The 23,222-nt window shown below is 37.8% G+C and overlaps 1 protein-coding gene across 1 annotated transcript in view; it reads right to left on the bottom strand.

Annotated features, from left to right (window-relative positions):
• Nucleotides 1-1,688: 1,688 nt before the first annotated feature.
• The window catches only part of LOC131152124 (nucleoside hydrolase 3), a 29,906-nt gene continuing 8,372 nt past the window's right edge, over nucleotides 1,689-23,222 (bottom strand). Inside the window, exons 12-13 of the mRNA XM_058103782.1 lie at nucleotides 2,318-2,629; nucleotides 1,689-2,202 (exon numbers count right to left, since the gene is read on the bottom strand). Coding sequence (XP_057959765.1) covers nucleotides 1,897-2,202; nucleotides 2,318-2,629 — 618 coding nt within the window. The 3' untranslated portion in view covers nucleotides 1,689-1,896. The remainder of the gene's footprint in view (nucleotides 2,203-2,317; nucleotides 2,630-23,222) is intronic.

Raw genomic sequence — 23,222 nt, forward strand, 5'->3', positions numbered from 1 at the left:
AATGAAACTTCCTTGAAATTCAAATGAGAGATTTAGGAGTGAAATGAAATTTCTCTTTTAATTTATTTTTATCGAAACAAATGATTATTACAAGTGCTTTTGAAATTAAATGAAAAAATAAACATACAACAACATTTTATTTAACCATTCATTTCCATATTATCATTATTTGTATAATAAATTATATTTAAATAATTTATGAATTTCATTTGTATTAACTGATTCACTAAATATGTTTCATGTGCATTATCTTACAAATATGTTTGACACACATGTTATATTATAACTTCTCCACCTTATACACATCATAAATGTATTTACTTGCAATATATTAGTTCTAAAACTTACATTATTATGTCTATTAATCATTTCTAAGGTTTCATAAAAGAATTCCATGTTTTACTAATGATTTCCATTATTTTTTCAAATCGAAATTGAAATTTTCGTCGAAATTTCTGTACTTTTGGAGTTTCGAAATTTAAATCGAAATCGAAATTTAAGACCTTGGTACACTCCAAAACAAAATGCAATGAAAGGGGTTTTGCGGCAAAAGTCATGCCTATGTTGGATAGTTCAAACCATTGCAAAATATATTCTTTTAGGCCCCCTAAACATAATCCCTCCACAGTCCATTATCATCCCTTAGTCTGCACAAACTATTATTTCTTTGTCAGTTTGTATTGCTAAAGCAATGGAATGAAAATAGTATGTATCATAATCCTTTTTTAATGACCAGTCAACTTTTCTTATTGATCCCATTCTTGATCACCCATTTCTCAGGGCTTTTATGTTTCCAGTTTGGCCTACCTTTCCAAGCAAGCCAATCTCCCAAACCTTTAACCGTATAACCTTCTGTAAGAGCTCAATTTCCTTGAAGACAATCCTTGATTCTCTTAGCCACAGCCCCAACTGCACTCCTACTCCATCTCTTCAGATCACCTTTTCTATCTTTGAAAGAGAGGAGACTGCTTCTAAACATTGGAGATGGTGAAACTCTCCCTTTCCAAGACTGGGAATGACCTCACACTGCTACAACAGGTGAATTATCCGCACACAACGTCACTAAACCAGCACTATGGCAAAAAGAAACTTGCGTCATGTTTGGTTTATGGAATGGGATGAGAATCATGAGATGAGAATGGAATGGAATAAAAATAAAATAAAATGAATGGGAAACATACAAAGATCAAGTGACAAATTATTCTTCGCTCTTACACGCTTAAATCAGCAAATGCATTGCTTACTAATTTCCTTAAGCAAAGTAGCCATTTTATCTTGCCAACCCACCCAATGGGGCTGCAGCTTCTACGAGTTTCATCCCAATTAGCTGGTTCAACACTCACTTGAGTTTCCATCAGAAAAGTAATATAAGAGCAGAGTTCTTTATTGAAATCATTAAGCTGACGAGCACTGGAAATAAAATGACATTACATGTTCCAAGGCTTACAAGTTAAAGATAAAGCAAGAAATGGGTAGGAAAGTACATTTATGAAGTATTGCAATCCTCATGTAACCAAAAAATTATTTGAACCGTAGTACAATTTTCTGCAATACAGAGCTAAAATGGATACAGAAAATAACCAACACTTTTCATCCCTAAGATGTTTCCCCACCCACAGCCCCACACCAAACCCCCCCCCCCCCCAAACTAAAAAAAAGAAAAAAAAAAAAAAAGGAATTCTAATCCAGAAAAAAGGAGAAGTTCTTTATTGTATACCAACATTCTGTACAATTCTAGATATGGGAGTTGGTAAGAACTACGAAATTATGTGTATTTCTTTCTGAAATGGGAGATAATAAGTTGCCAAGTAATGCTAAGTGTTTGGTTATTGGGCTAAATACAAAGAATGGCAACTCCTATTATTCCTAGGATTAAAGGATAGTTTACCCATAATCTCAAGGGAGACCATTAGTAGCTTGTGGTGTGCTCCACATTCTTTTCTGATCATCAAAGCTTCCTAACACAGCAGACTGCTCTTTATCACCTAGTCGATTGGCAAATTGATCATAATATGCCGAAGGATCCACTCTTTCCAATATTTTAACTAACTTTCCATGTTTCTTGTCAATAAATATTTGTCCATCTCTAGATTCAACACCGGTTGCAGTGATTTTAATAGGCCTGGAATGAAAAGTCACATTCAGACGATCGTGATCCCCAGCCAAGATCACTGCGCCAAGGATTTCCCCCAAAAATATATCCTGCAGCAAATAGACATTTAATATCAGCAGCTAAAGCAGCAGCAACAAGAAGAGATAGGAACTCCACAGAAAGAGTATATATTTTGTAGAAATCTTTCAAAAGAATTACCCTTACCATGTGTTGATATCTATGATGCTTTTCTTGTAGGCTGTGCAACCTGGACAGCAAATGCCTGGCAAATGCACCTTCAGGTGTCTTGTTTATTCGGAGAAGCTTCTGTATAATCTTAGTAAATGAACTAACTCTTCGCTGGACACCAAGCGGAACAAGGGTGATGTTCAGCCCTGACTCAAATACTGTCTTAGCAGCCAAAGGGTCGAGAAACATATTGAATTCTGCATATTCATTTGAAGGAACTGTGAAGACATTTCCTTTATCCATGTTATCGTATTGGCAGCTCAAGTGTCCCCCAACTACATATACATCCTGCAATAAGATTCATGAACAATGGACAATGATTTAACCAAGAAAATGCATGCTATCAGATAGCATAGATGTGTGTTCCTGTCTCACACAACCAAAATCCATGTTCCCAAACGATAATAAATGAAAAAGAAATCCTGAAGTTTATCACATACCCAAAGTCCATGCTCCCAAACACAACATATCAATTTATTTCTCAGAAAAAAGTTTTCCACAGATCCAACGGATTAATTCACTTAATAAAAAAAGACAGATTAATACAACTCATCAAATTGTAATCCGACGGCAGCAAAACCTTGAGGCTTAACATTCATTCAAACTGATGTAGCAGCCCTAGAGGTGGGTGGGAGGGAGCGTGTGTATTATTTACCTTTTTTACTATGGAAAAAGATATTTTAGTTTTTGTTTTAAAAAAACACATTTTAAAGCTAAATTTGCTTTTGAAAGAGTAAGACTGGCCTAAAGACTTGAGATGATCTCAAAAAACAAAAGATATATCGCTTTTCTGTATTTTGCACGTATCTCAATATTGATATACTTCACTGATAATGGACATGCATGTTTTTGTGCTTAAAGAAAAGAGAACTTTTTCACTCGGTTGCAAGGAGCTTGATTCATTAGTTTATGCTATGATGGACCAGCCCCATATGAATGCATGGGTCAGCCCTATACGAAGGCTTTACAATAATCTCTCATTCAAGATCCTATTTAAGAGAGTTACTTGTCTTTCCATGACTTGATCAACACATTTATGCTTCACAATAAATCTCTCACTCAAGAAAGAAGTTATTTGTAAATTGAGAATTTATTGTTGACAGGAGCTTTTATTTATTTATTTTTTTTTCTTTAATTTTAAAATTTTTTTTTTAATTAGAAGAAAAGAGGATGTTGACCTCTAAGGGAGTTTACTTGCATCCTTGATTTAAGGGAGAGTTCATTTGATTCCCTTAATTTGAGAAAGAGTTATTTTTGAGGGGGTGTATTTATAAGTGTCTTTCTGAATCCTTGTGAAGGGTGTCAGAGAGTATAAAAATATTAGATGCTCTTCTATTCTATCTCTTCCTAATAGTGAAGTTCTCTTGTCATCTTTGCCAATGGAAGTAGGCTATAAATTAAGCCACATAAATCTTGCGTATATTTTCTAGTTAGACCTAGTGGCCAAAAGCTTTCATTCCAACTTTATTTTGATGATAACAACTCATTAACAGTTCTTTAAGGTTACTAACAGTTTTCTTCTAATCCAGTTCAGATGCACAGGACAGCTCCAAAGCAAGCATAAAGAGTTAAGCAAGTCTCAAACCAACAAAGAGCAACATATGACATAATCGGAACTTTGCCACTCAACCAAATCGTTTATGGATCTTGCATAGCAAGCACAAGCTCTGGGTTGTATGTGTGTGAGTAAGAGAGATTGATATTGTAATCTTTTGTGTATGGTGCAACTCAAAAGTACAAGCAAGAGATGGGCAAAATACATATGCATTTAGTTCACGATAGACTAGGACACAGCCACTAGTCTCACACATACATAACAAGTCAAGTAAAATGCACAAGATGTCTAAAACCCTCAAGCATATTTTACTAAACTTAAAACATCTTAAAATAGATTAAAGATCATTTCTAAAACAAAGATGAGAACCTTTTACTTCAAACACAAACTTGGTTGGAATGATTTTAGAAAGAAAAGTAAAGGGCTCGTTGACGAACACAGAGGTTTCGTCGACGAGAACGACACAGCACCTCATCGATGTATACAGGGTACTCGTTGACAAGAATATACCGAGAACACCTAAAAGGTTCAGAGCACCTTCGTCGACGAATACAGGGGACTCGACGACGAAGTCTGTTCAAGGTTCTTCAACGTACACAGGGTACTCGTCGACGAAATGAAACCGAGGCCTATCTAAATTTAGAACCAATGACTCGTCGACGAAGTCGTGACCTCGTCAACGAACGTTGGGCTGTAGACAGCATTTGTTGCACCAAAATGGCTAGTTTTCAGTTGTCTCATATCAATAAATGCCCAATGTCTCTCCAGCGTTCAGCTCGTCCCTTTAGCCTTTAAAATAGGTCCTATGCATTCATTTCAAAGTAGTCAAGTATATTGGTTGTTAAGAACACTTATTGTGCATTCATTCTAGGGTTTCATTGTGTACCTTATTGCCCTCTTGCTCTTGCTTTTGTTTACACTCTATTAACAAAGAGGGAATAGTGTGAGGTTTGCATTGGGATATTCAGCTCAAGAGGAGCATTTCACATTGTATCTACTTCTCTTCAAATTCCTTGTATTGTAAGGCTCTTTGTGAGCTATTGTAAGGTGACTTTAGGTGAGCACCGTTGTAAGAGCTCTTTGTGAGCAGCTGCTTGTACAGGCTTCTCCGCCTGAAGGAGGATCACATAGTGTATTTAGGGAATCCTTGAGTTGGTCTCAAGGCGTGGACATAGGCTCGGTGCCGAGCCATGTTAACATCGCTGCGTTAAGCTTCTCTTCTCTTTTCTCTCTTGTGTTGACCAGTCATTTCTATTTGCTTTATTTATACACAGTGATATAATACTCTTGTTCTTGCCAAGAAATCTGTGTGATTGTAGAAAAAGTTGCATATCCGTGAAATATGTCTATTCACCCCCCCTCTAGACGCATATCCGGTCCAACAAGTGGTATCAGAGCGCTAGTCGCTAGACATTCGGAGTAACTTCCAGGTGCAAAGATCAAAATGGCGGATATGTTTTCCCAAGATCAATCCGTGGATCGTCCTCCCAAGTTCTACGGAATTAACTACCCGGCATGAAAAGATCGGATGTCAAGTTTCATCCAAGCTTATGACTACCGAATGTGGAATGTCATCACCGAAGGAGACTACGTTTTCAAGAATGAGGAAGGCGATGACATACCGATTGGGAAACTTCCCGAGGCTAATGCAAAGCTAGCACAACTAAATTTCAAGACTAAAAACTTCATTTATTGTGCTATAAACGATAAAGAATACAACCAAATCTGTGGATGCAACACGGCAAAGGAGATGTGGGAAAAGCTTCAGGTAACGCATGAAGGAACAACATAGGTAAAGAAGTAAAAAATTTATATGTTAGTTAAAGAATACGAAATGTTTAAAATGGAAGAGGGTGAGTCAATTACTGCTATGTTTACTCGCTTTACACATATTACAAATGGACTAAAAGCTTTTGGTAGAGAATATTCTATGGAAGACAATGTACAGAAAGTCTTTCACTCTCTACCGGAATCTAGGCATGCAAAGTCCACAGCAATTGAGGAGGCAAAGGACCTATCAAAGGTCACTCTCGACGAACTAATTGGGTCTCTCATGACCTATGAAATCAAAAATAAAAACGATACCATAGAAGCTGAGGCACCAAAGAAGGCTACCGGAATTGCTTTAAAAGCTGGAAAACAAAAGGAGCTCGTGGAGGAAGAAGAAAATGATGACAATGATGAAGTTACTCTCCTTACAAGAAGATTCAGAAATTTTTTTGATGAACAAACGAGGTGGCAAACAAAAGGAGAAAGGAGAATCAAGCATAAGGTGCTACAACTACAAAAAGATCGGGCACCGCATGGTTGACTGCCCTCTCTTCAAAAACAAAGGTAACAATCAACAAGGAGACAAAAAGAAGTTCAAAGCCATGAACGCAACCGGATGAGATGAGCTAGATGAAACCTCAACCGATGAAGAAATCGAAGAAGAAGTTGCCAACTTTTGCTTTATGGTGGACGAACAAAATGAGGTAAATTCTGACGACGAATACCTTCCATCATATGAAGAATTAGAAGAAAACTGTAGGAAGCTTTACATTGAATTGATAACTGCCAAAAAGAAAAATAAACTTTTAGAAGAAACTCATGCAAGATGTAAGCAAAAACAAATATGCTCATGTGATACTTTAAAAGAGGAAAATGCATCTCTCAGTTTTGAAAATGAAAAACTTTTTAAGGAGTGTAAAAATTACAAGGAATCTTTTCAAAAAGAAGTTGGAAGTTTGAAAAAACAGATTATGGGAATTCTTCAAGAAAATTCAAAATTGAAAAAGAAGGTGGAAGATCAAAATAATACAATTTACAAATTTACAAATCGTAAGGAGAATTTTGATAAGCTACTTGGAGTCCAAAGAATTGGAATTTTCAAAGAAGGATTAGGGTATGGCTTATCATCATCCGAATCAATCGGTTTTGCAAATCTTTGTGCTAAAAGAAGCTCCTTGTCAAAGAAAATGCCTGCACCTAAACCAAACCCCTTACATGTTAATAAAATTTGCTTATATTGCGAAAGAAAAGGTCATGTACGCTTTATTTGCCCCTTCAAGGGAAATAGAGGAAAAAACATGAAATACAAATAGGTGATTAAGAACACTAACCCCATAGGACCTAAGACAATATGGGTACAAAAACAAATCACTTAATGTTGTGTGTAGGTATGCCTAAAGACCAACTCCACAAGAAATAAATGGTTTCTTGATAGCGGCTACTCAAGACACATGACGGGAGATGCAAGCAAATTCCTCTCACTCACCTACAAGAAGGAAGGATTGGTCACTTTTGGAGACAATGCCAAAGGAAGAATCATCGGTAAAGGTAAAATAGGTAATTCATCCTCGGCTATTGAAAATGTTGCTCTTGTTGATACACTTAAACATAACCTATTAAGTATTAGTTAGTTGTGTGATAAAAGGTTAAACATTACATTCCAATCCACCCAATGTTTGATAAATGATTTAAATGGAAATACCATACTAGTAGGAAAACGTGAATCCAACATCTACATAATTGAGTTTGATGACATTAAAACTTGTGACGTTAGATGCCTGACTGCAACTAATGAAAATTGTTGGTTATGGCATAGAAGACTAGGTCATGCTAGCGTGGATTTACTGCATAGGCTATCATCTAAGGAACTTGTAAATGGCCTACAAAAAGATAATTATGTAAAAGACAAAGTATATGATGCATGTCAATATGGAAAACAAGTAAATCATCTTTCAAAACCAAGAAAACGATATCCACTTCAAGACCTTTAGCATTGATCCATCTTGATTTGTTCGAACCAAATGATATTGCAAGTATTGGTGGAAAACTGTATGCTTTTGTGATTGTTGATGATTTTTCTAGATTCTCATAGGTAATATTTCTTGCAAACAAAAGTGATACTTGTAATGCCTTCATCCATTTTTGTGGAAAAATCCAAAATGAAAAGGGAATGTCAATTGTTCACATTAGGAGTGATAGAGGAAGAGAATTTAAAAACAAAGATCTGGAAGACTTTTGTAACGAAAATGGCTATTCACACAATTTCTCCGCACCAAAAATTCCACAACAAAACGGAGTACTTGAAAGAAAAAATCGAACACTCCAAGAAATGGCTAGGACAATGCTTAACGAACATAATCCTCCAAAATATTTTTGGGTCGAAGCCGTTAGCACAACTTGCTATGTTAGTAATCGCATCATCATTAGATCCAAAATAGGAAAAGCCTCATACGAGATATGGAAGGGTAGAAAACCAAACATTTCACACTTGCAAATGTTTCATATTAAATGATAAAGATCATCTAGAAAAATTTGATTCAAAATCTAATGAGGGAATCTTTATAGGATATGTCATGAATAGCAAAGCGTATAGTGTTCAAAAAAAGAACTCAAACTGTTCAAGAATCAACACACGTTGTCTTTGATGAAACTGACCCTCACACATCCAAAACAACTGTTGACGTGGAAGAAGATGATCAAGTCACCACTATTAGAATTGAAAAGGAACTTGAGCAACTTAAGATAAATAATGATCAAGATAAAAACTGTCAAGACACAAAAATTGATCATCAAGAATCATCACCTTATGAAGAGGCTAGGGAACCAGAAGAAGAAACTTACGAACTCCCTAGAGCTTGGAAATTTAGTAGGAATCACCCAACAGACCTTATCATAGGTAGTCCATCCCAAGGAGTTAGCACTAGATCTCACTTAAGAAGTGAATGTAATCATATAGCTTTCGTATCCCATCTAGAACCAAAGAACTTTGAGGAAGCTGAAAATGATGAAAACTGGATCAATGCCATGCAAGAAGAACTAGACCAATTTGAAAGAAACAAAGTATGGGACTTACTTCCTAAACCCAAAAACACTACAATAATAGGCACAAAATGGGTGTTTAGGAATAAGAAAGATGAAGATGGCAATATTGTTAGAAACAAAGCTAGATTAGTGGCTCAAGGGTATAACCAACAAGAGGGCATTGACTATGATGAAACTTATGTCCCTGTGGCAAGAGTAGAAGCTATTAGGATCTTACTTGCATTTGCTTGCTACAAAGACTTTAAACTATTTCAAATGGATGTAAAAAGTGCGTTTTTAAATGGATATATAAATGAAGAAGTCTATGTTAAGCAACCTCCAGGATTTGAGAGCCACACACATCCCGTATATGTATACAAACTCTCAAAAGCCCTTTACGGACTTAAGCAAGCACCAAGAGCATGGTATGAACGTTTAAGCAAATTTCTCCTAGAAGATGGGTTCACAAGAGGTAAATTTGACACTACATTATTCTTAAAATATAAAGAAAAGGATATGCTAGTCATAAAAATTTATGTAGATGATATCATTTTTGGTGCTACAAATGAGACTTTGTGTCAAGAATTTGCCCAAATCATGCAAAAGACATTTGAGATGAGTATGATGGGTGAATTAACCTTCTTCCTAGGGTTGCAAATAAAACAAATGAAACACGGAATTTCTATTAATCAAGCCAAATACGTTAAGGACATGCTTAGGAAGTTCGGTCTTGATATGGGCAAATCTAAAGTGACCCCTATGAGCATCACAACGAAACTTGACACCAATGAAAAACAAAAGAATGTTGACCAAAAGCTTTACTGCGGAATGATTGGTAGTCTGTTATATCTCACTTCTAGCAGACTCGATATCATGTTTAGTGTTTTTTTATGCGCTACATTTCAATCATGTCCCAAAGAGTCTCATCTTCATGTCGTCAAGAGAATTTTTAGGTACTTAGCAGGAACACATGACTTAGGACTCTTTTACCCTAAGAATGCTCCCTTTGATCTCACCTGCTACTTGGATGCCAACTATGGAGGTTGCAAAACCGATAGAAAAAGCACTAGTGGAACATGTCACTTCCTAGGACATTCACTAGTGTCATGGTTTTGCAAAAAACAAACATCTGTTGCTTTCTCAACCACCGAGGCTGAATACATTGCAGCCAGGAGTTGCCGTGCTCAAGCCTTATACATGAAGCAACAACTTGAGGATTTCAAAGTTTTAATTAAGGGTACTCCAATTAATTGCGATAACACTAGTACCATCAACATCTCAAAAAACCTGTTCCTACACTCTAGGAGCAAACATATTGAGATACGGCACCATTTTATTTGAGATCATGTCCAAAAAGGGGATGTTGAGTTAGTTTACGTTCCTACTGAAAATCAGCTAGCTGATATCTTAACAAAACCTCTCACTGAAGAAAGGTTCAATAAAATCCGGCATGCCGTGGGCATGTGTACTCCCACAGATTAATCTTAGGATCTTCTAGTTGTCCCTCCTCCTCTGCCCTAGAGCTCAAACTAGGTGAACCTCAGCTTTTCTCACTGGCCTCGTCGACCAACACAGGGGATTCGTCGCCAAGAAATATAAGGGCCTCGTCGACGAACACAGGAGATTCATCGCCGAGAAGTATGAGGTCTTTGTCAACGAATACAGGGGTTTCGTCGCCGAAATTGCTTATAACCTCGTCGACGAACACAGGGTCCACGTCGACGAAAACTATCAGGACACTTCAAATATTAGCTAGCCAGCCGCGACCCTTTTCAAACCCTAACCCTAAGCCTTCGACCCCTCTCCATCCTCATGCCCCTCTAAAGCCCTCTTCCTTCCTCCTTCGCACCACACTCTCTCCCGCCATCTCCTCACTCTACCCAACTTCTTCTTTCCCTCGCACCCGCACGCAACCGCACTCCACCACCGACGCCACGTTCGCCCACCATCTCAGAGTTTCCCTCTCTCCTTCAAATGGCTCCCCGCCCCAAATAGGGTGTTCTTCAAACCGAGGCTGGCGAAGGGTCTTCTCACCATCCCCCATCGACCAACCCCGGCAAGCACCCACTGATGTTGATCCTTAATTTGTGTCCGCAGAGGCTGCCTATCGATATCACAACAATATCTCCAAGCAACACATCATCCATGGTAAGATCGTGCCATCCTCGTTCCTTCAGCTTCACTTCCCCACCTTGTTATCCAAGATCCAAGCCGTTGGATGGGATGCTCTCTTCAATTTGGGGGAGCTCGTTTATAAGGAGCTTGTCCGTGAGTTCTATGCTAACTTTGTTCCCTCCCATCGCGGCATTGCAGCGTACTCCATCGTACAAGGCACCCTCATTTGCCTCTTCGACGAAACTTTCTCTCAGGTCCTCGGCTGTAGCCTCTACCCTATTCGGGGCCTCCCAAGGCCTCCTGGCCCACGTGCTACGACTGGTTCAACTCTCACAAAGCCCTCAAAATGATAACCAGTAACCCCTGTATCCCTCCTATCACCCGACCAAAATCTAAGGACGCCACAGTTGAGTTTCGGGTCCTCCACCACATGATCACTTATAATTTTTGCCCTCAAACTAGTGGCCGAGATTTAGTGACCCTCGGCGACATTTTCAGCATGTTTTGCCTATGGGTCGGTAGAGGAATCTATTTGCCCATGGTTATTGTTCAGAACATGGAAGAAAATCTGAAACGACAACGAGGTTGCCTCCCCTATGGTTGTCTCCTCACTACCTTCTTTGATCATTTTGGCCTCATTCGTGCCGGGATGCCTTATATTCAACCTGCGCCCGATGATACCTATACCGAGGCCACCCCGCATCACATGCACTTCGAAAAGGATGACGACACCAACACGTGGGTCAAAACACACGAGCAGGGCCGGGCACCAGTTGATGAGGTCGAGGCAGCAATGGATGAGGATGACGAGGATAAGGACCCTGCGGTTGACCCTATACTGGAGTGCCTAGATGGTATTTTGCTAGCCATTACGCAGTCTGATCTGCGTACCCGTGCCTGCTTTGATTCCATCGATGCGGCCCTTGCACTTTAGGAGAATAGCAATCGCGCCCATTTTAGCTCCATCGACGATTCCCTAGCCGCTCTCCTAGAAAAATTTGATCGCCCACGGGATCAGTACTCAGTGACACACCCCCTATTTTTGGTAATGGCAAAGGGGGAGATGAAGGCCATTTGTAGGATGTTAGTTCATATGTAGTAATGATGTTTCTGGTCTGATGTCGTTAGACATATAGTGATGATGTAGTGACGATGATGACTTAGCTCTTGCTGACTTTGCATTTATTTTGATTTTTTTTAGGCAAATTGATGTACATTAATCATGGATGGACTTGTGTTGAATGCAAAGTACTGAAATACTTGTGATACATACGTCTGTGTGAAATACTGAAATGACTGTGATAAATATGCTTGTGTGGAATACTGAGATGCTTATATACTGAACTGCCAACTATAGGATATTTAATTCATGCAGGTTTAAAAACACGGAAAATGTTTTATTTACAAATGGCATGCTGCCGAAAATTCAATTAAGTCTCTTTTCAAAAACTAAAAATGATTATCACAAAGCGCATACATTAAGGGGGAGGAATTGTTAAAATTCCAACGTTTGCATATAGTAAAAGGGAGCATTTTTCAAAAGAACACTAATGGATTGTCATCATCAAAAAAGGGGAGAATGTTAGACCTAGTGGCTAAGAGCTTTCATTCCAACTTTGTTTTGATGACAACAACCCATTAGCAGTTCTTTAAGGTTACTAACAGTTTTCCTCTAGTCCAGTTCAGACGCACAGGACAGCTCCAAAGCAAGCATAAAGAGTTAAGCAAGTCTCAAACCAACAAAGAGCAACAAATGACATAACCGGAACTTTGCCACTCAACCAAAGAGTTTATGGATCCTGCATAGCAAGCACAAGCTCTGGGTTGTGTGTGTGTGAGTAAGAGAGATTGATATTGTAATCCTTTGTGTCTGGTGTGACTCAAAAGTACAAGCAAGAGATGAGCAAAATACATATGCATTTAGTTCACGATAGACTAGGACACAGCCACTAGTCTCACACATACATAACAAGTCAAGTAAACTGCACAAGATGTCTAAAACCCTCAAGCATATTTTACTAAACCTAAGACGTCTTAAAATAGATTAAAGATCATTTCTAAAACAAAGATGAGAACCTTTTATTTCAAACACAAACTTGGTTGGAATGATTTTAGAAAGAAAAGTAAAGGGCTCGTCGACGAACATAGGGGTTTTGTCAACGAGAACGACATAGCACCTCGTCGATGTACACAAGGTACTTGTCGACGAGAATATACCGAGAACACCTAAAAAGTTCAGAGCACCTTCGTTGAAGAATACAGGGGACTCGGCGATGAAGTCTGTTCAAGGTTCATCGACGTACATAGGGTACTCATCGACGAAAAGAAACCAAGACCTATCTAAATTCATAACCAATGACTCGTCGACGAACACAGGGCTTCGTCAACGAAGGGACTGATAGGGCTCGTCGACGAACGTCGGGCTGCAGACAACATTTATTGCACCAGAACGGCTAGTTTTTAGTTTGTCTTATTTCAATAAATGCCCAACGGCTCTCCAGCGTTCAGCTCGTCCCTTTAGCCTTTAAAATAGGTCTTATGCATTCATTTCAAAGTAGTCAAGTATATTGGTTGTTGAGAACACTTATTGTGCATTCATTCTAGGGTTTCATTGTGTGCCTTATTGCCCTCTTGCTCTTGCGTTTGTTTACACTCCATTAACAAAGAGGGAATAGTGTGAGGTTTGCATTGGGATATTCAGCTCAAGAGGAGCATTTCACATTGTATCTACTTCTCTTCATATTCCTTGTATTGTAAGGCTCTTTGTGAGCCATTGTAAGGTGACTCTAGATGAGCACCGTTGTAAGAGCTCTTTGTGAGCAGCTTCTTGTATAGGCTTCTCTGCCGGAAGGAGGATCACATAGTGTATTTAGGGGAATCCTTGAGTTGGTCTCAAGGCATGGATGTAGGCTCGGTGCCGAATCACGTTAACATCATTGCGTTAAGCTTCTCTTCTCTTTTCTCTCTTGTATTGCTCAGTCATTGCTATTTGCTTTATTTATGCACTGTGATATAATACTCTTGTTATTGCCAAGAAATTTGTGTGATTGTAGAAAAAGTTGCATATCTGTGAAAGACGTCTATTCAGCCCCCTCTAGACGCATATCCAGGCCAACATTTTCTTTCATTTCTTTTTTATTATTCACTTATTTTATCAATTCTCATACTTATCAATCCTAACAAGTCATATAAGAGCGAGGTTCCTAATGGCTTCGATATAATATGACATTTAGAAATTTGATGGTTCTAGTAGTTTTAATCTTAGGCGAGTAAAAATGAGTGTTGTCTTGTGTGAGCGGAATTCAATACTTCTTGAATTCTTCTATTAATTGTGTACATCCCAATCTTACATTAGATAATACAATCAACTATTCTAAACAAGGAAATAATCCCCCTACAGAGTAATATATAATCTTCTAATTTACTCATTATCGACAAAGATACTTCGGATTTTAACACTACCCCTTAAATTGGATCATAGATACTAATCATCTCCAACTTGCTAATGAAATCATCAAAGTTCTGCCGTGCCAATCCTTTAGTAAAGATATCTGCAGTTTGTTCCTTGGTAGGTACATAAGTCATACAGATAGTTCCTTCTTCAACTTTCTCTTTGATAAAATGTCGGTCTACTTCCACATGTTTAGTCCTGTCATGTTGAAATGGATTGAAAGAGATACTGATGATTGTTTTGTTGTCACAATAGAGTTTGATAGGAAATTTCACCGGGACCTGTAGTTCTTCCAAGAGTTTCTGTAACCACAGTCCCTCACATATTCCTTGAGCAACTGCCTTGAACTCAGCTTCGACACTACTACAAGCCACTACATTTTGGTTTTTTTCTTCTCCAAGTTACCAGATTTCCCCAGACGAATGTGCAATAACCGGTGGTGGACCTCTAATCTTTCACTGATCCTACCTAATCTGCATCTGTAAAAATCTCTACTTCCTTGCTTTCACATTTCTTGAAGAAGAGTCCTTTGCCCGAGGAGCCCTTAAGATATCGAAGGATCTTGTACACAACATCTAAATGAACTTCTTTTGGTGAATGCATGTGTTGGCTTACCACACTAACCGCAAATGCAATATCTGGTTTGGTATGTGATAAGTAGATTAGCTTATCGACCAATCTCTGATACCTCTCCTTTTCAACTGGTATGCCATAGTCTTCGATCCTCTTTACTGCTTCAATCGGGGTTTCACTAAGTTTGTATCAAAGCATGCCAGTTTCAATTAGAAGATAAGTTTATACTTTTGCTGAGAGACACTAATACCCTTTTTCATTCTAGCAACTTTCATGCCCAAGAAGTACCACATTTGTCCCAAGTCTTTAACTTCAAATTCAGTAGCTAGAACTTTCTTCAATCTTTCCATCTCTACTGTATCATCCCCAATTAAGATTATATCATCAACATACACTATTAGAATTGTTCTCTTACCCCTTTTAGACTGTTGGAAGAACAAGGTGTGATCTGATTGCCCTTGTAAATATCCTTGGTTCTTTATTACTTTTGCAAATCTGTTGAACCATGCTTTGGGAGATTGCTTGAGTCCATACAAGGACTTCTTGAGTTTACACACTCTGTTTTCTTCGCCTTTCTTATTGAAGCCTGGTGGTATTGTCATATAGACTTCTTCTTCTAACTCGCCATTTAGAAATGCATTCTTAATGTCAAGTTGTTGTAGTGGCCAATCTAAGTTAACTGCCAAGGACAAGAGAACCCGAACTGTATTCAAGTTTGCCACCGGTGCAAATGTCTCCGTATAGTCAATGCCATAAGTCTGTGTAAATCCTTTTGCAACGAGTCTGGCTTTATATCGTTCAATTGTCCCATTAGATTTATATTTCACTGTAAAGATCCATTTACAACAAACTGGCTTCTTCCCTCTCAGCAAATTCATTACATCCCAAGTTCCACTTTTCTCTAGGGCCCACATTTCCTCCATGACAGCCTCCCTCCATTTAGGTATTTCCAGAGCTTCCTGAATATTCTTTGGAATTCTCATCCTATCAAGGTTAGAGGCAAAAGCACGATATCCTGTAGACAAGCTTTTATAAGACATGTATTTTGAGCAGGGATATTGAGTACATGACCTAGTTTGTTTTCTGATTGCAATAGGTAAATTGATGTCATCAGGTACAGGATTATCAGAAGAGAGCTCATGACTATCTATTACCAGATCGAGATTGGGCATGGACTCATGGTTGTTCGGAGCCATCACCGGTTCCAACGCTCTTGGTGCCTCGGGTATGAGATTCTCCCTGTTATTTGTGTTTGGCTTTCTTGAGTAAACAAGTATGTCTGTGTTGTTTTGCTTTCCTGCATCTCCCCCTGAGGTTAAGTGCTCTTTTGTGTTTGACAGGTCAGGAAGTGATGCAATGGGAGGCTCAATAGATGGGTCAGGGAATGAAGCAATGGGAGACTCAATAGATGGCACAGATTCAGTAGTAAAGAAGTCAAAGAACCGATCTTCACTCCATTTCTCCCCTTGAAGAGAGGTCTTTGGGAAATAAGGAATGGTTTCAAAAAAAGTGACATCAAGGCTAACAAACATCCTTTTTGAGACAGGGTCATAGCATTTGTAGCCTTTCTGGATAGGGGAGTAACCAATGAAGACACATTTATTAGCACGAGGATCCAATTTATCTCGATAGTGAACATGAACATGAACAAATGCAGTACAACCAAAGATTTTCAGCGGAAGACTGGAGGGGAGTCGAGACGTAGGAAAATGTTCCTAGAATTTCTGGAGAGGAGTGGAAAAGGAAAGTACTCAACTCGGTATTCGATTAATGAGATGTATAGCTGTTAAGATAACATCTCCCCAAAAATAGTTTTTCATGTTTGTAGTAAACATAAATGCCCAAGCTACTTCAAGTATATGTTTGTTTTTTCGTTCAGCAACCCCATTTTGTTATGGGGTATCCACACAAGAACTTTGATGAACAATCCCATTTTATTGAAGATAAGTTCCCAGAATATCATTAAAATATTTCGTACCATTCTCAGTACATAAAATTTGAATGTGAGTTTGGAATTGTGTTTGAATCATGGAATGAAAACTGACAAAAATGGAACGGACTTCAGTTTTGTCTTTCAACAAGTAAACCCAACAAAGACGAGTATGGTCATCAATAAAAATAACAAACCATTTCGTATAGGAAGGATGGTTTGTATATGGATGATGGGAAAGAAGCACAACAGTGTTTTGCAAGCTCACACACTTCACATTGAAACTAAGAAGACATTTTATTTGAATAGATAGATGAAAACAAACGTTTTAAATATTGAAAATTTGGGTGACCCGTCCTAGAATGTCATAACAAAAGTTCACTATCTCTAGAAATAAATACAGAATCAAAAATTGCAGTATTACATTGTTCACTCAAGCTTGCCTCCTCAAAGTAGAAGAGTCCCACATACGCCTTAGCAGTTCCAATCGTCTTTCCCGATGATAGGTCCTGAAAAACACAATGAGACGAAACAAATTTAGCGGAGCAATTAGAGTCTTTTGTTAACTGGCTGATGGATAACAAGTTGCAAGATAACTTGGGAACATGTAGGACAGATTTTAAAGTTACAAAGTCAGATATGCGAATACTTCTTTTACAGGCAACTGGTGAGAGAGAACCATCTGCAATTTTGACTCTCAGATTTCCAGCATATGGTGAATAGGATGAAAACAAATGATAAGAACCAATCGTATGATCAGATGCACCCGAGTCAATTATCCATGGTGATTTGTAACAAGATATAGTATTTAAGGCTGACAAATAATTACCTCGGTGAGCTAGAGAACTAGTGGAAGACTAACTCGATGTTTGAATTGAGGAAATCATTTTATACAACTGATCCAACTGCTCAAGGCTGAATGCACTACTTGGAGTGGTATTATTGGTTTTTTCGCCTTGTGATTTTTCAGTTGAACTGTCAGTGGTAGCCTAATATCCTTGATTTTTTTGATATTGTCTCGACTTCCAATATGCAGGCTTTCCATGAATCTCCCAGTAGATATCTTTTGAATGACCTGGCTTTCAACAGTGCACGCACCATAATTTACCTTTTGTGATCGTTGCCCAGATCCCGCTAGGCCTTTTGATACAAGGGTCGAGACGTCAGGCCCATTAGGATTTGTACTTAGATTTTGCATGGACAAGTCCGGCCCGATACGATCTCCTTGGGGCCTCAGCATCACTCGTCTCCTGCTCTCCTTCCTCCTTACCTCTGCGAATACTTCTCGGGTTGAAGGCAGAGGTCGTCGACCGAGGATTCATCCCCACACGTCGTCCAAATCTCGGTTGAGGCTGGCCAAGAACTCGAAGACCCGTTCGTTTTTTAGCCTCCTCCTGTATCGCGTGCTATCGTCGGAGCACGCCCATTCCTCTTCGATGCTCAGATCGAGCTCCTGCCAGAGATGGGTCATCTCCATGAAATACTCCGTGACATCTCTATCACCTTGCTTCATCTGCCACAACCGGGTTTTGATTTCAAAGATTTGTGAATAACTCTCGACATCAGAGTAGGTTTCATGAACGGCGTCCCAGACATCCTTCGCCGTAGGCAAGAACAAGTATATTTTTCCAATTTCCGGCTTCATCAAGTTGATGAGCCAAGCCATGACCATGGAGTTTTCAAACCTCCATGTTTACAAGGCGACAACATCGGTAGGATCTGGTCTCCTCCGTTCGCTGGTAAGGTAACCCAGTTTCCCTTTTCCTTCAATCACCAAGTTTATAGATTGAGCCCATTCACGGAAGTTTTTTCCGTTCAATTTCTCCACTGAGAGTGGAAAGGCTGCATTGTCCAGCCCATTCAAACCCCCAGTGGATGTAGCCTCTGAATCCTTATTGGGTTTTCCAGAAGAGGTCGACCCTCTGCTGGTACTACTAGCCATTGTTAGCTAAGATTGAGAAACCCTAGCTCTGATACCATGTGAGCAGAATTCAATACTCCTTGAATTCTTCTATTAATTAGGTACATCTCAATCTTACATTATATAATACAATCAACTATTCTAAACAAGGAAATAAACCCCCTAGAGAATAATATATAATCTTCTACATTTACCCACTTTCCTAATTTACTCATTATTTACAAAGATATTTGGGGTTTTAACATCTTGACCAAAAAGGGTTTGGTGAAAGCATTGCTGGGAAAATAGAAAATGCCAAGTACATTGAAAAATGATCAAAAAGACAAGATGGATAAAAAATCTTTGACAGTAATCTAATTATGCCTTTCTAACACTGTTCTGCGAAAAATCCTCTCAGAAAAGACTACTACCAGTTTATGGCTTAAATTGGAGATGTTGTATATGACAAAGTCCCTTAACAACAAATTATATTTTAAGCACCACTTCTATATGCTACAAATAACAAAAGGTATGTCAATGAAAAACCACGTTGATGAATTTAATTCCATCATTACAGATTTGAATTCAATTGAAGTCAAAATTGAAAAAGAAGATCATGACCTTTTATTGTTATGTTCATTACCCATTTCCTACAAGCATTTTAAAGAAATCTTCTTATTTGTTTTAGATACTATTTCTTTAGAGGATGTTAAATTTTCATTATTCTCTAAAGAATTGTTTGAGAAGTAGATTACAAGAAATAATAGTGAAAGAAAGGGAGATGCTTTGGTAGCCAGGGGGAAGACCATGGAAAGAAATTTAAATCACAAATTTGAATCAAGATCAAGACATGAATATAAATTTTGCACATACTACAAGAAGAAAGGGCACATCAAGTCTGACTGTTGTAAGTTGAAGAACAAGAATAAATAGAATAAACAAGGCCAAAATAAAAGAATAAGAAAGAGGCTGAAGTAAATGTTGTCGATAACGAATCCAAAGAGCTGAATTTGTTCTTTCCACACTAGCGATGCATGCTTTAAAAATCATTTAGTGATGGATTTAGTAAGCTCGTACCATATATGTCTCAATAAAGATTGGTTTTCCTCATATGAATCAATCGCTAGTGGGATTGCATTTATAGGCAAAAATGCAGCTTGTAAAATTGTTGGGATTGGAATGATATGAATCAAAACACATGATATTGTTGCGATAACTCTCACCAAAGTTCGACACGTTCCAAATTTGAAAAAGAATTTTTTTCACTTGGAGCCCCTTGATTTCAAAGGGTATAAGTACTCCATTGAAGGTGAAGTTATGAAGGTCAATAAAGGTGCCTTGTTATTCTAAAAGCAAAGAAATTACCTCATAGTGTATACATCTTACAAGATTCTATAGTTTCAAGTGCTGCTAATGTTTCTCAATCCTTTGTGCTAGATTCTAATATTACCAAATTATGGCGTATGAGGTTGGGGCATATAAACAAGAAAGGGATAACATTACTGAGCAAAAAAGGTGTTCTTTGAGGCCAAAGTATAGGTAAAATGGAATCTTGCGAACATTGTGTGTTTGGAAAAATAGAAGAGAGTTAGTTCAACACTAGCATCCACAAAACCAAAGGTACTTAGAACTACATACATTATGACCTCTAGGGACCCTCCATCCTTCCTTCTAAAGGTGGAGCTTGATACATGCTTACCTTCATCAATGACAACTCATGAAAGACTTGGGTGTTCTTCTTGAACAATAAGAACGAAGTGTTCAATTATTTCAAGCAATGGAGGCAGTAGTTGAGAAACAAACTAAAAAAAAAGGTTAAGCAGCTTAGAACTGAAAATGTATTGGACTTTTTCTCACTTAAATTTGAAGAATTTTGAAAAAATGAAGGCATTATCAAAGATAAGACAATAAGCCATACACCACAACAAAATGGGGTAGTTAAGCGTATGAATAGAACCCTTTAGTAGAAAGCTCGTTATATGCCCTAAAATGCTGATTTATCAAGGGATTTTTGGCTAAAGTCTATTTCTACTGCTTGCTACTTAATAAATCATTCTCAGCCGCTGTTTTAGAGTTCAAGACCCCAGAAGAGATGTGGTCCAGTAAATCTAATGATTAATCTAATTTGAAATTTTTTGAGTGTGGGCATTATGCATATTAGTGAAGGGAAATTAGAGCCAAGAGCCATAAAATATATTTTTCTTGGTTATGCAACTAGAGTGAAGGGTTATAGACTTTTGTGTCTTGATTCCTTGGGTGAATAAATCATTCCCTAGCTACCCTCAACTTTAGAGTTCAAGACCCTGTAATAGATATGGTTTCATACATCTATTGATTATTCTAATCTGAAAATTTTTGGCTATCCTACCTACATGCATATTAGTGAAGGGAAATTAGAGCCAAAAGCCATGAAATGTATTTTTATTGGGTATGCAACCAAGAAGAAAGGTTACAAACGTTGGTGTCTTCGTATGAATTTTATCGCCTTTTTTTTGGTAGAAACTTATGTAGAAGCTCATTGCAACCACTCATGTGAAGTCTGAATACCAACTTGCTAATGCATTTACTAAAGCTTTGGGGGTGCAATCATTTAATCAATTTTTAACAGGATAGGAGAATATTATATCAGGTAACTTGAGGAGGAGTGTTGTTGGTAATTTAGTAAGCATGAATTAGTAAGGGTATTATGGTCATTATGATGTACTTCAACATATATGATAATAGAGAGGGAGACCTATCAGTGTGATTAGATTTTCTAATTACTAAACATAGTTAATAGCATTGACATACACATGTGTGCAACAATTTGATGCATTTGAGTTCCCCACTAAATATGGCTAGAGATTTTCTAACTTAAGGAACAAGACAAGAAGATAGCTAAATGAATACAAAGAGCCTACCCAAGCCCAAGGATGTCAAGGAAAAGCTTGATACCAAAAGGATGATAAGATTCAAAGACACTATACTCCCACCAAGGAATAGGGGAGCTCCTATGCACAAGAATATGAAAGAGTAATAGGGCTTTAAAAAAGCTAAGTATACCAAGGAGACATGATTGTACACCTTGACACGTGAAAAAACACAAAGAGTTTCTATTCTAGCAAGGTAGAAAAAAAAAAATCCAAATTGAAGAAGTAAAGGCAGTTAATGTCGGATATTTTACTCAGGCCACATGGATTTAAGTCAAAATGCCATGTTGGGATAAAACATGTCTCTACAACAACCGGCATGCCAAGAATCCCGCTATCAATTGTCAAGACCCACTTCTCCCACTCTAAGTAACTACAACAACCTCCATGAAAATTCATCTTCATTTAAGGGAAGTATAGCCTTATGAAGAAGGCAAGTCTATTCAAACCCACTTTTTACTCAAGTTAAACCTTTGCAATTCTTTTCTTAAGCGTTCTAAATTTTTCTCAAGGATTGGCCTTCGGTCACCCAATTTCAATTGTTTGTAGGGATTTTCACAAATTGCGACTCACACCGACCAAAAACTACATCTACCATACCCATTTCCATCCTATTGGCTCGAACCCAAGGAGAATCCTCCTTATCATTTTAACTTTCCTTCGAAAAAGCCATATTTGAAGATGTCATAGCCTATTTGAAGGTCTTAGTAGGGTTAGACTCAACATTAATACGAGAATTTGTGATATTATATTTTCAATAGTGCCTCCAACGAAGAACATATAAAAAGGTTGAGTCCATAGGATTCTGATAGTTTAGTTCTTTTATTTCTTCTATGTTTTGAAACTTCATCAAAACTTCTTTGGATATTCCTTATTCAATGCTGGGCTCCTTAAGCTCCTTTTGTAACTGTGATTTGGCTTCTTTTTCATCCAAGCTTCATATGGCCTTATAGATTTTCCTTTAATATGAATTCTCTTTAATATTTAAAAAGCCATTATTAAACTTTCACCTCAAAAATCATGCGTTATGATCGAACTAGACAGCATGGAATTTACCATTTCCATAAGAATATCATTCTTCCTTGCAGCTACACCATCTTGTTTGGGGTAAAGGGAGTCAAAACTTCATGAATTATATTAGTGTGCCACAGTTATTCCTAATTCAGTTTCACAAATTCTAAACTTGTTCATAATCTCACTTTTGGCATGCAAAAGATGTAAAACATACTATCAACAAAATATGTAACAAAATATCCTATTTCCTAAAGTACGTGTGGCATGTAAATCATATGCATCACTATGTACCAATTCAAATATGTTAAAATTTCTTTCATCATCTAAAGATTATGTTCAAGTTATAATGGGTAGCACGTACACTTTTATTTGACATATCACAGCTTAGCAACAATCCCCTCTTAATCATATCATGTACAGTGTACTTTTCTATGATTGACATGTCCTAGTCTGGTATACCATAAACAAGAAGAATCAGTCAATCAACCAAGCAACAACATTAAATTTGTTAATATTAAGTTCAAATTCCATCGTACATGTAGCCTTTTCCAACAAAAATGCTATCCTTCAAGTGAAAATATATCCAATTCAGAACCATGCTTATTAAGCAAGCTACTAGACACTAAATTCAATCTTCGAGTAC

The sequence above is a fragment of the Malania oleifera genome, chromosome 3 (assembly GCF_029873635.1).
Source record: "Malania oleifera isolate guangnan ecotype guangnan chromosome 3, ASM2987363v1, whole genome shotgun sequence".
In the NCBI taxonomy this organism is placed as follows: Eukaryota; Viridiplantae; Streptophyta; class Magnoliopsida; order Santalales; family Ximeniaceae; genus Malania; species Malania oleifera.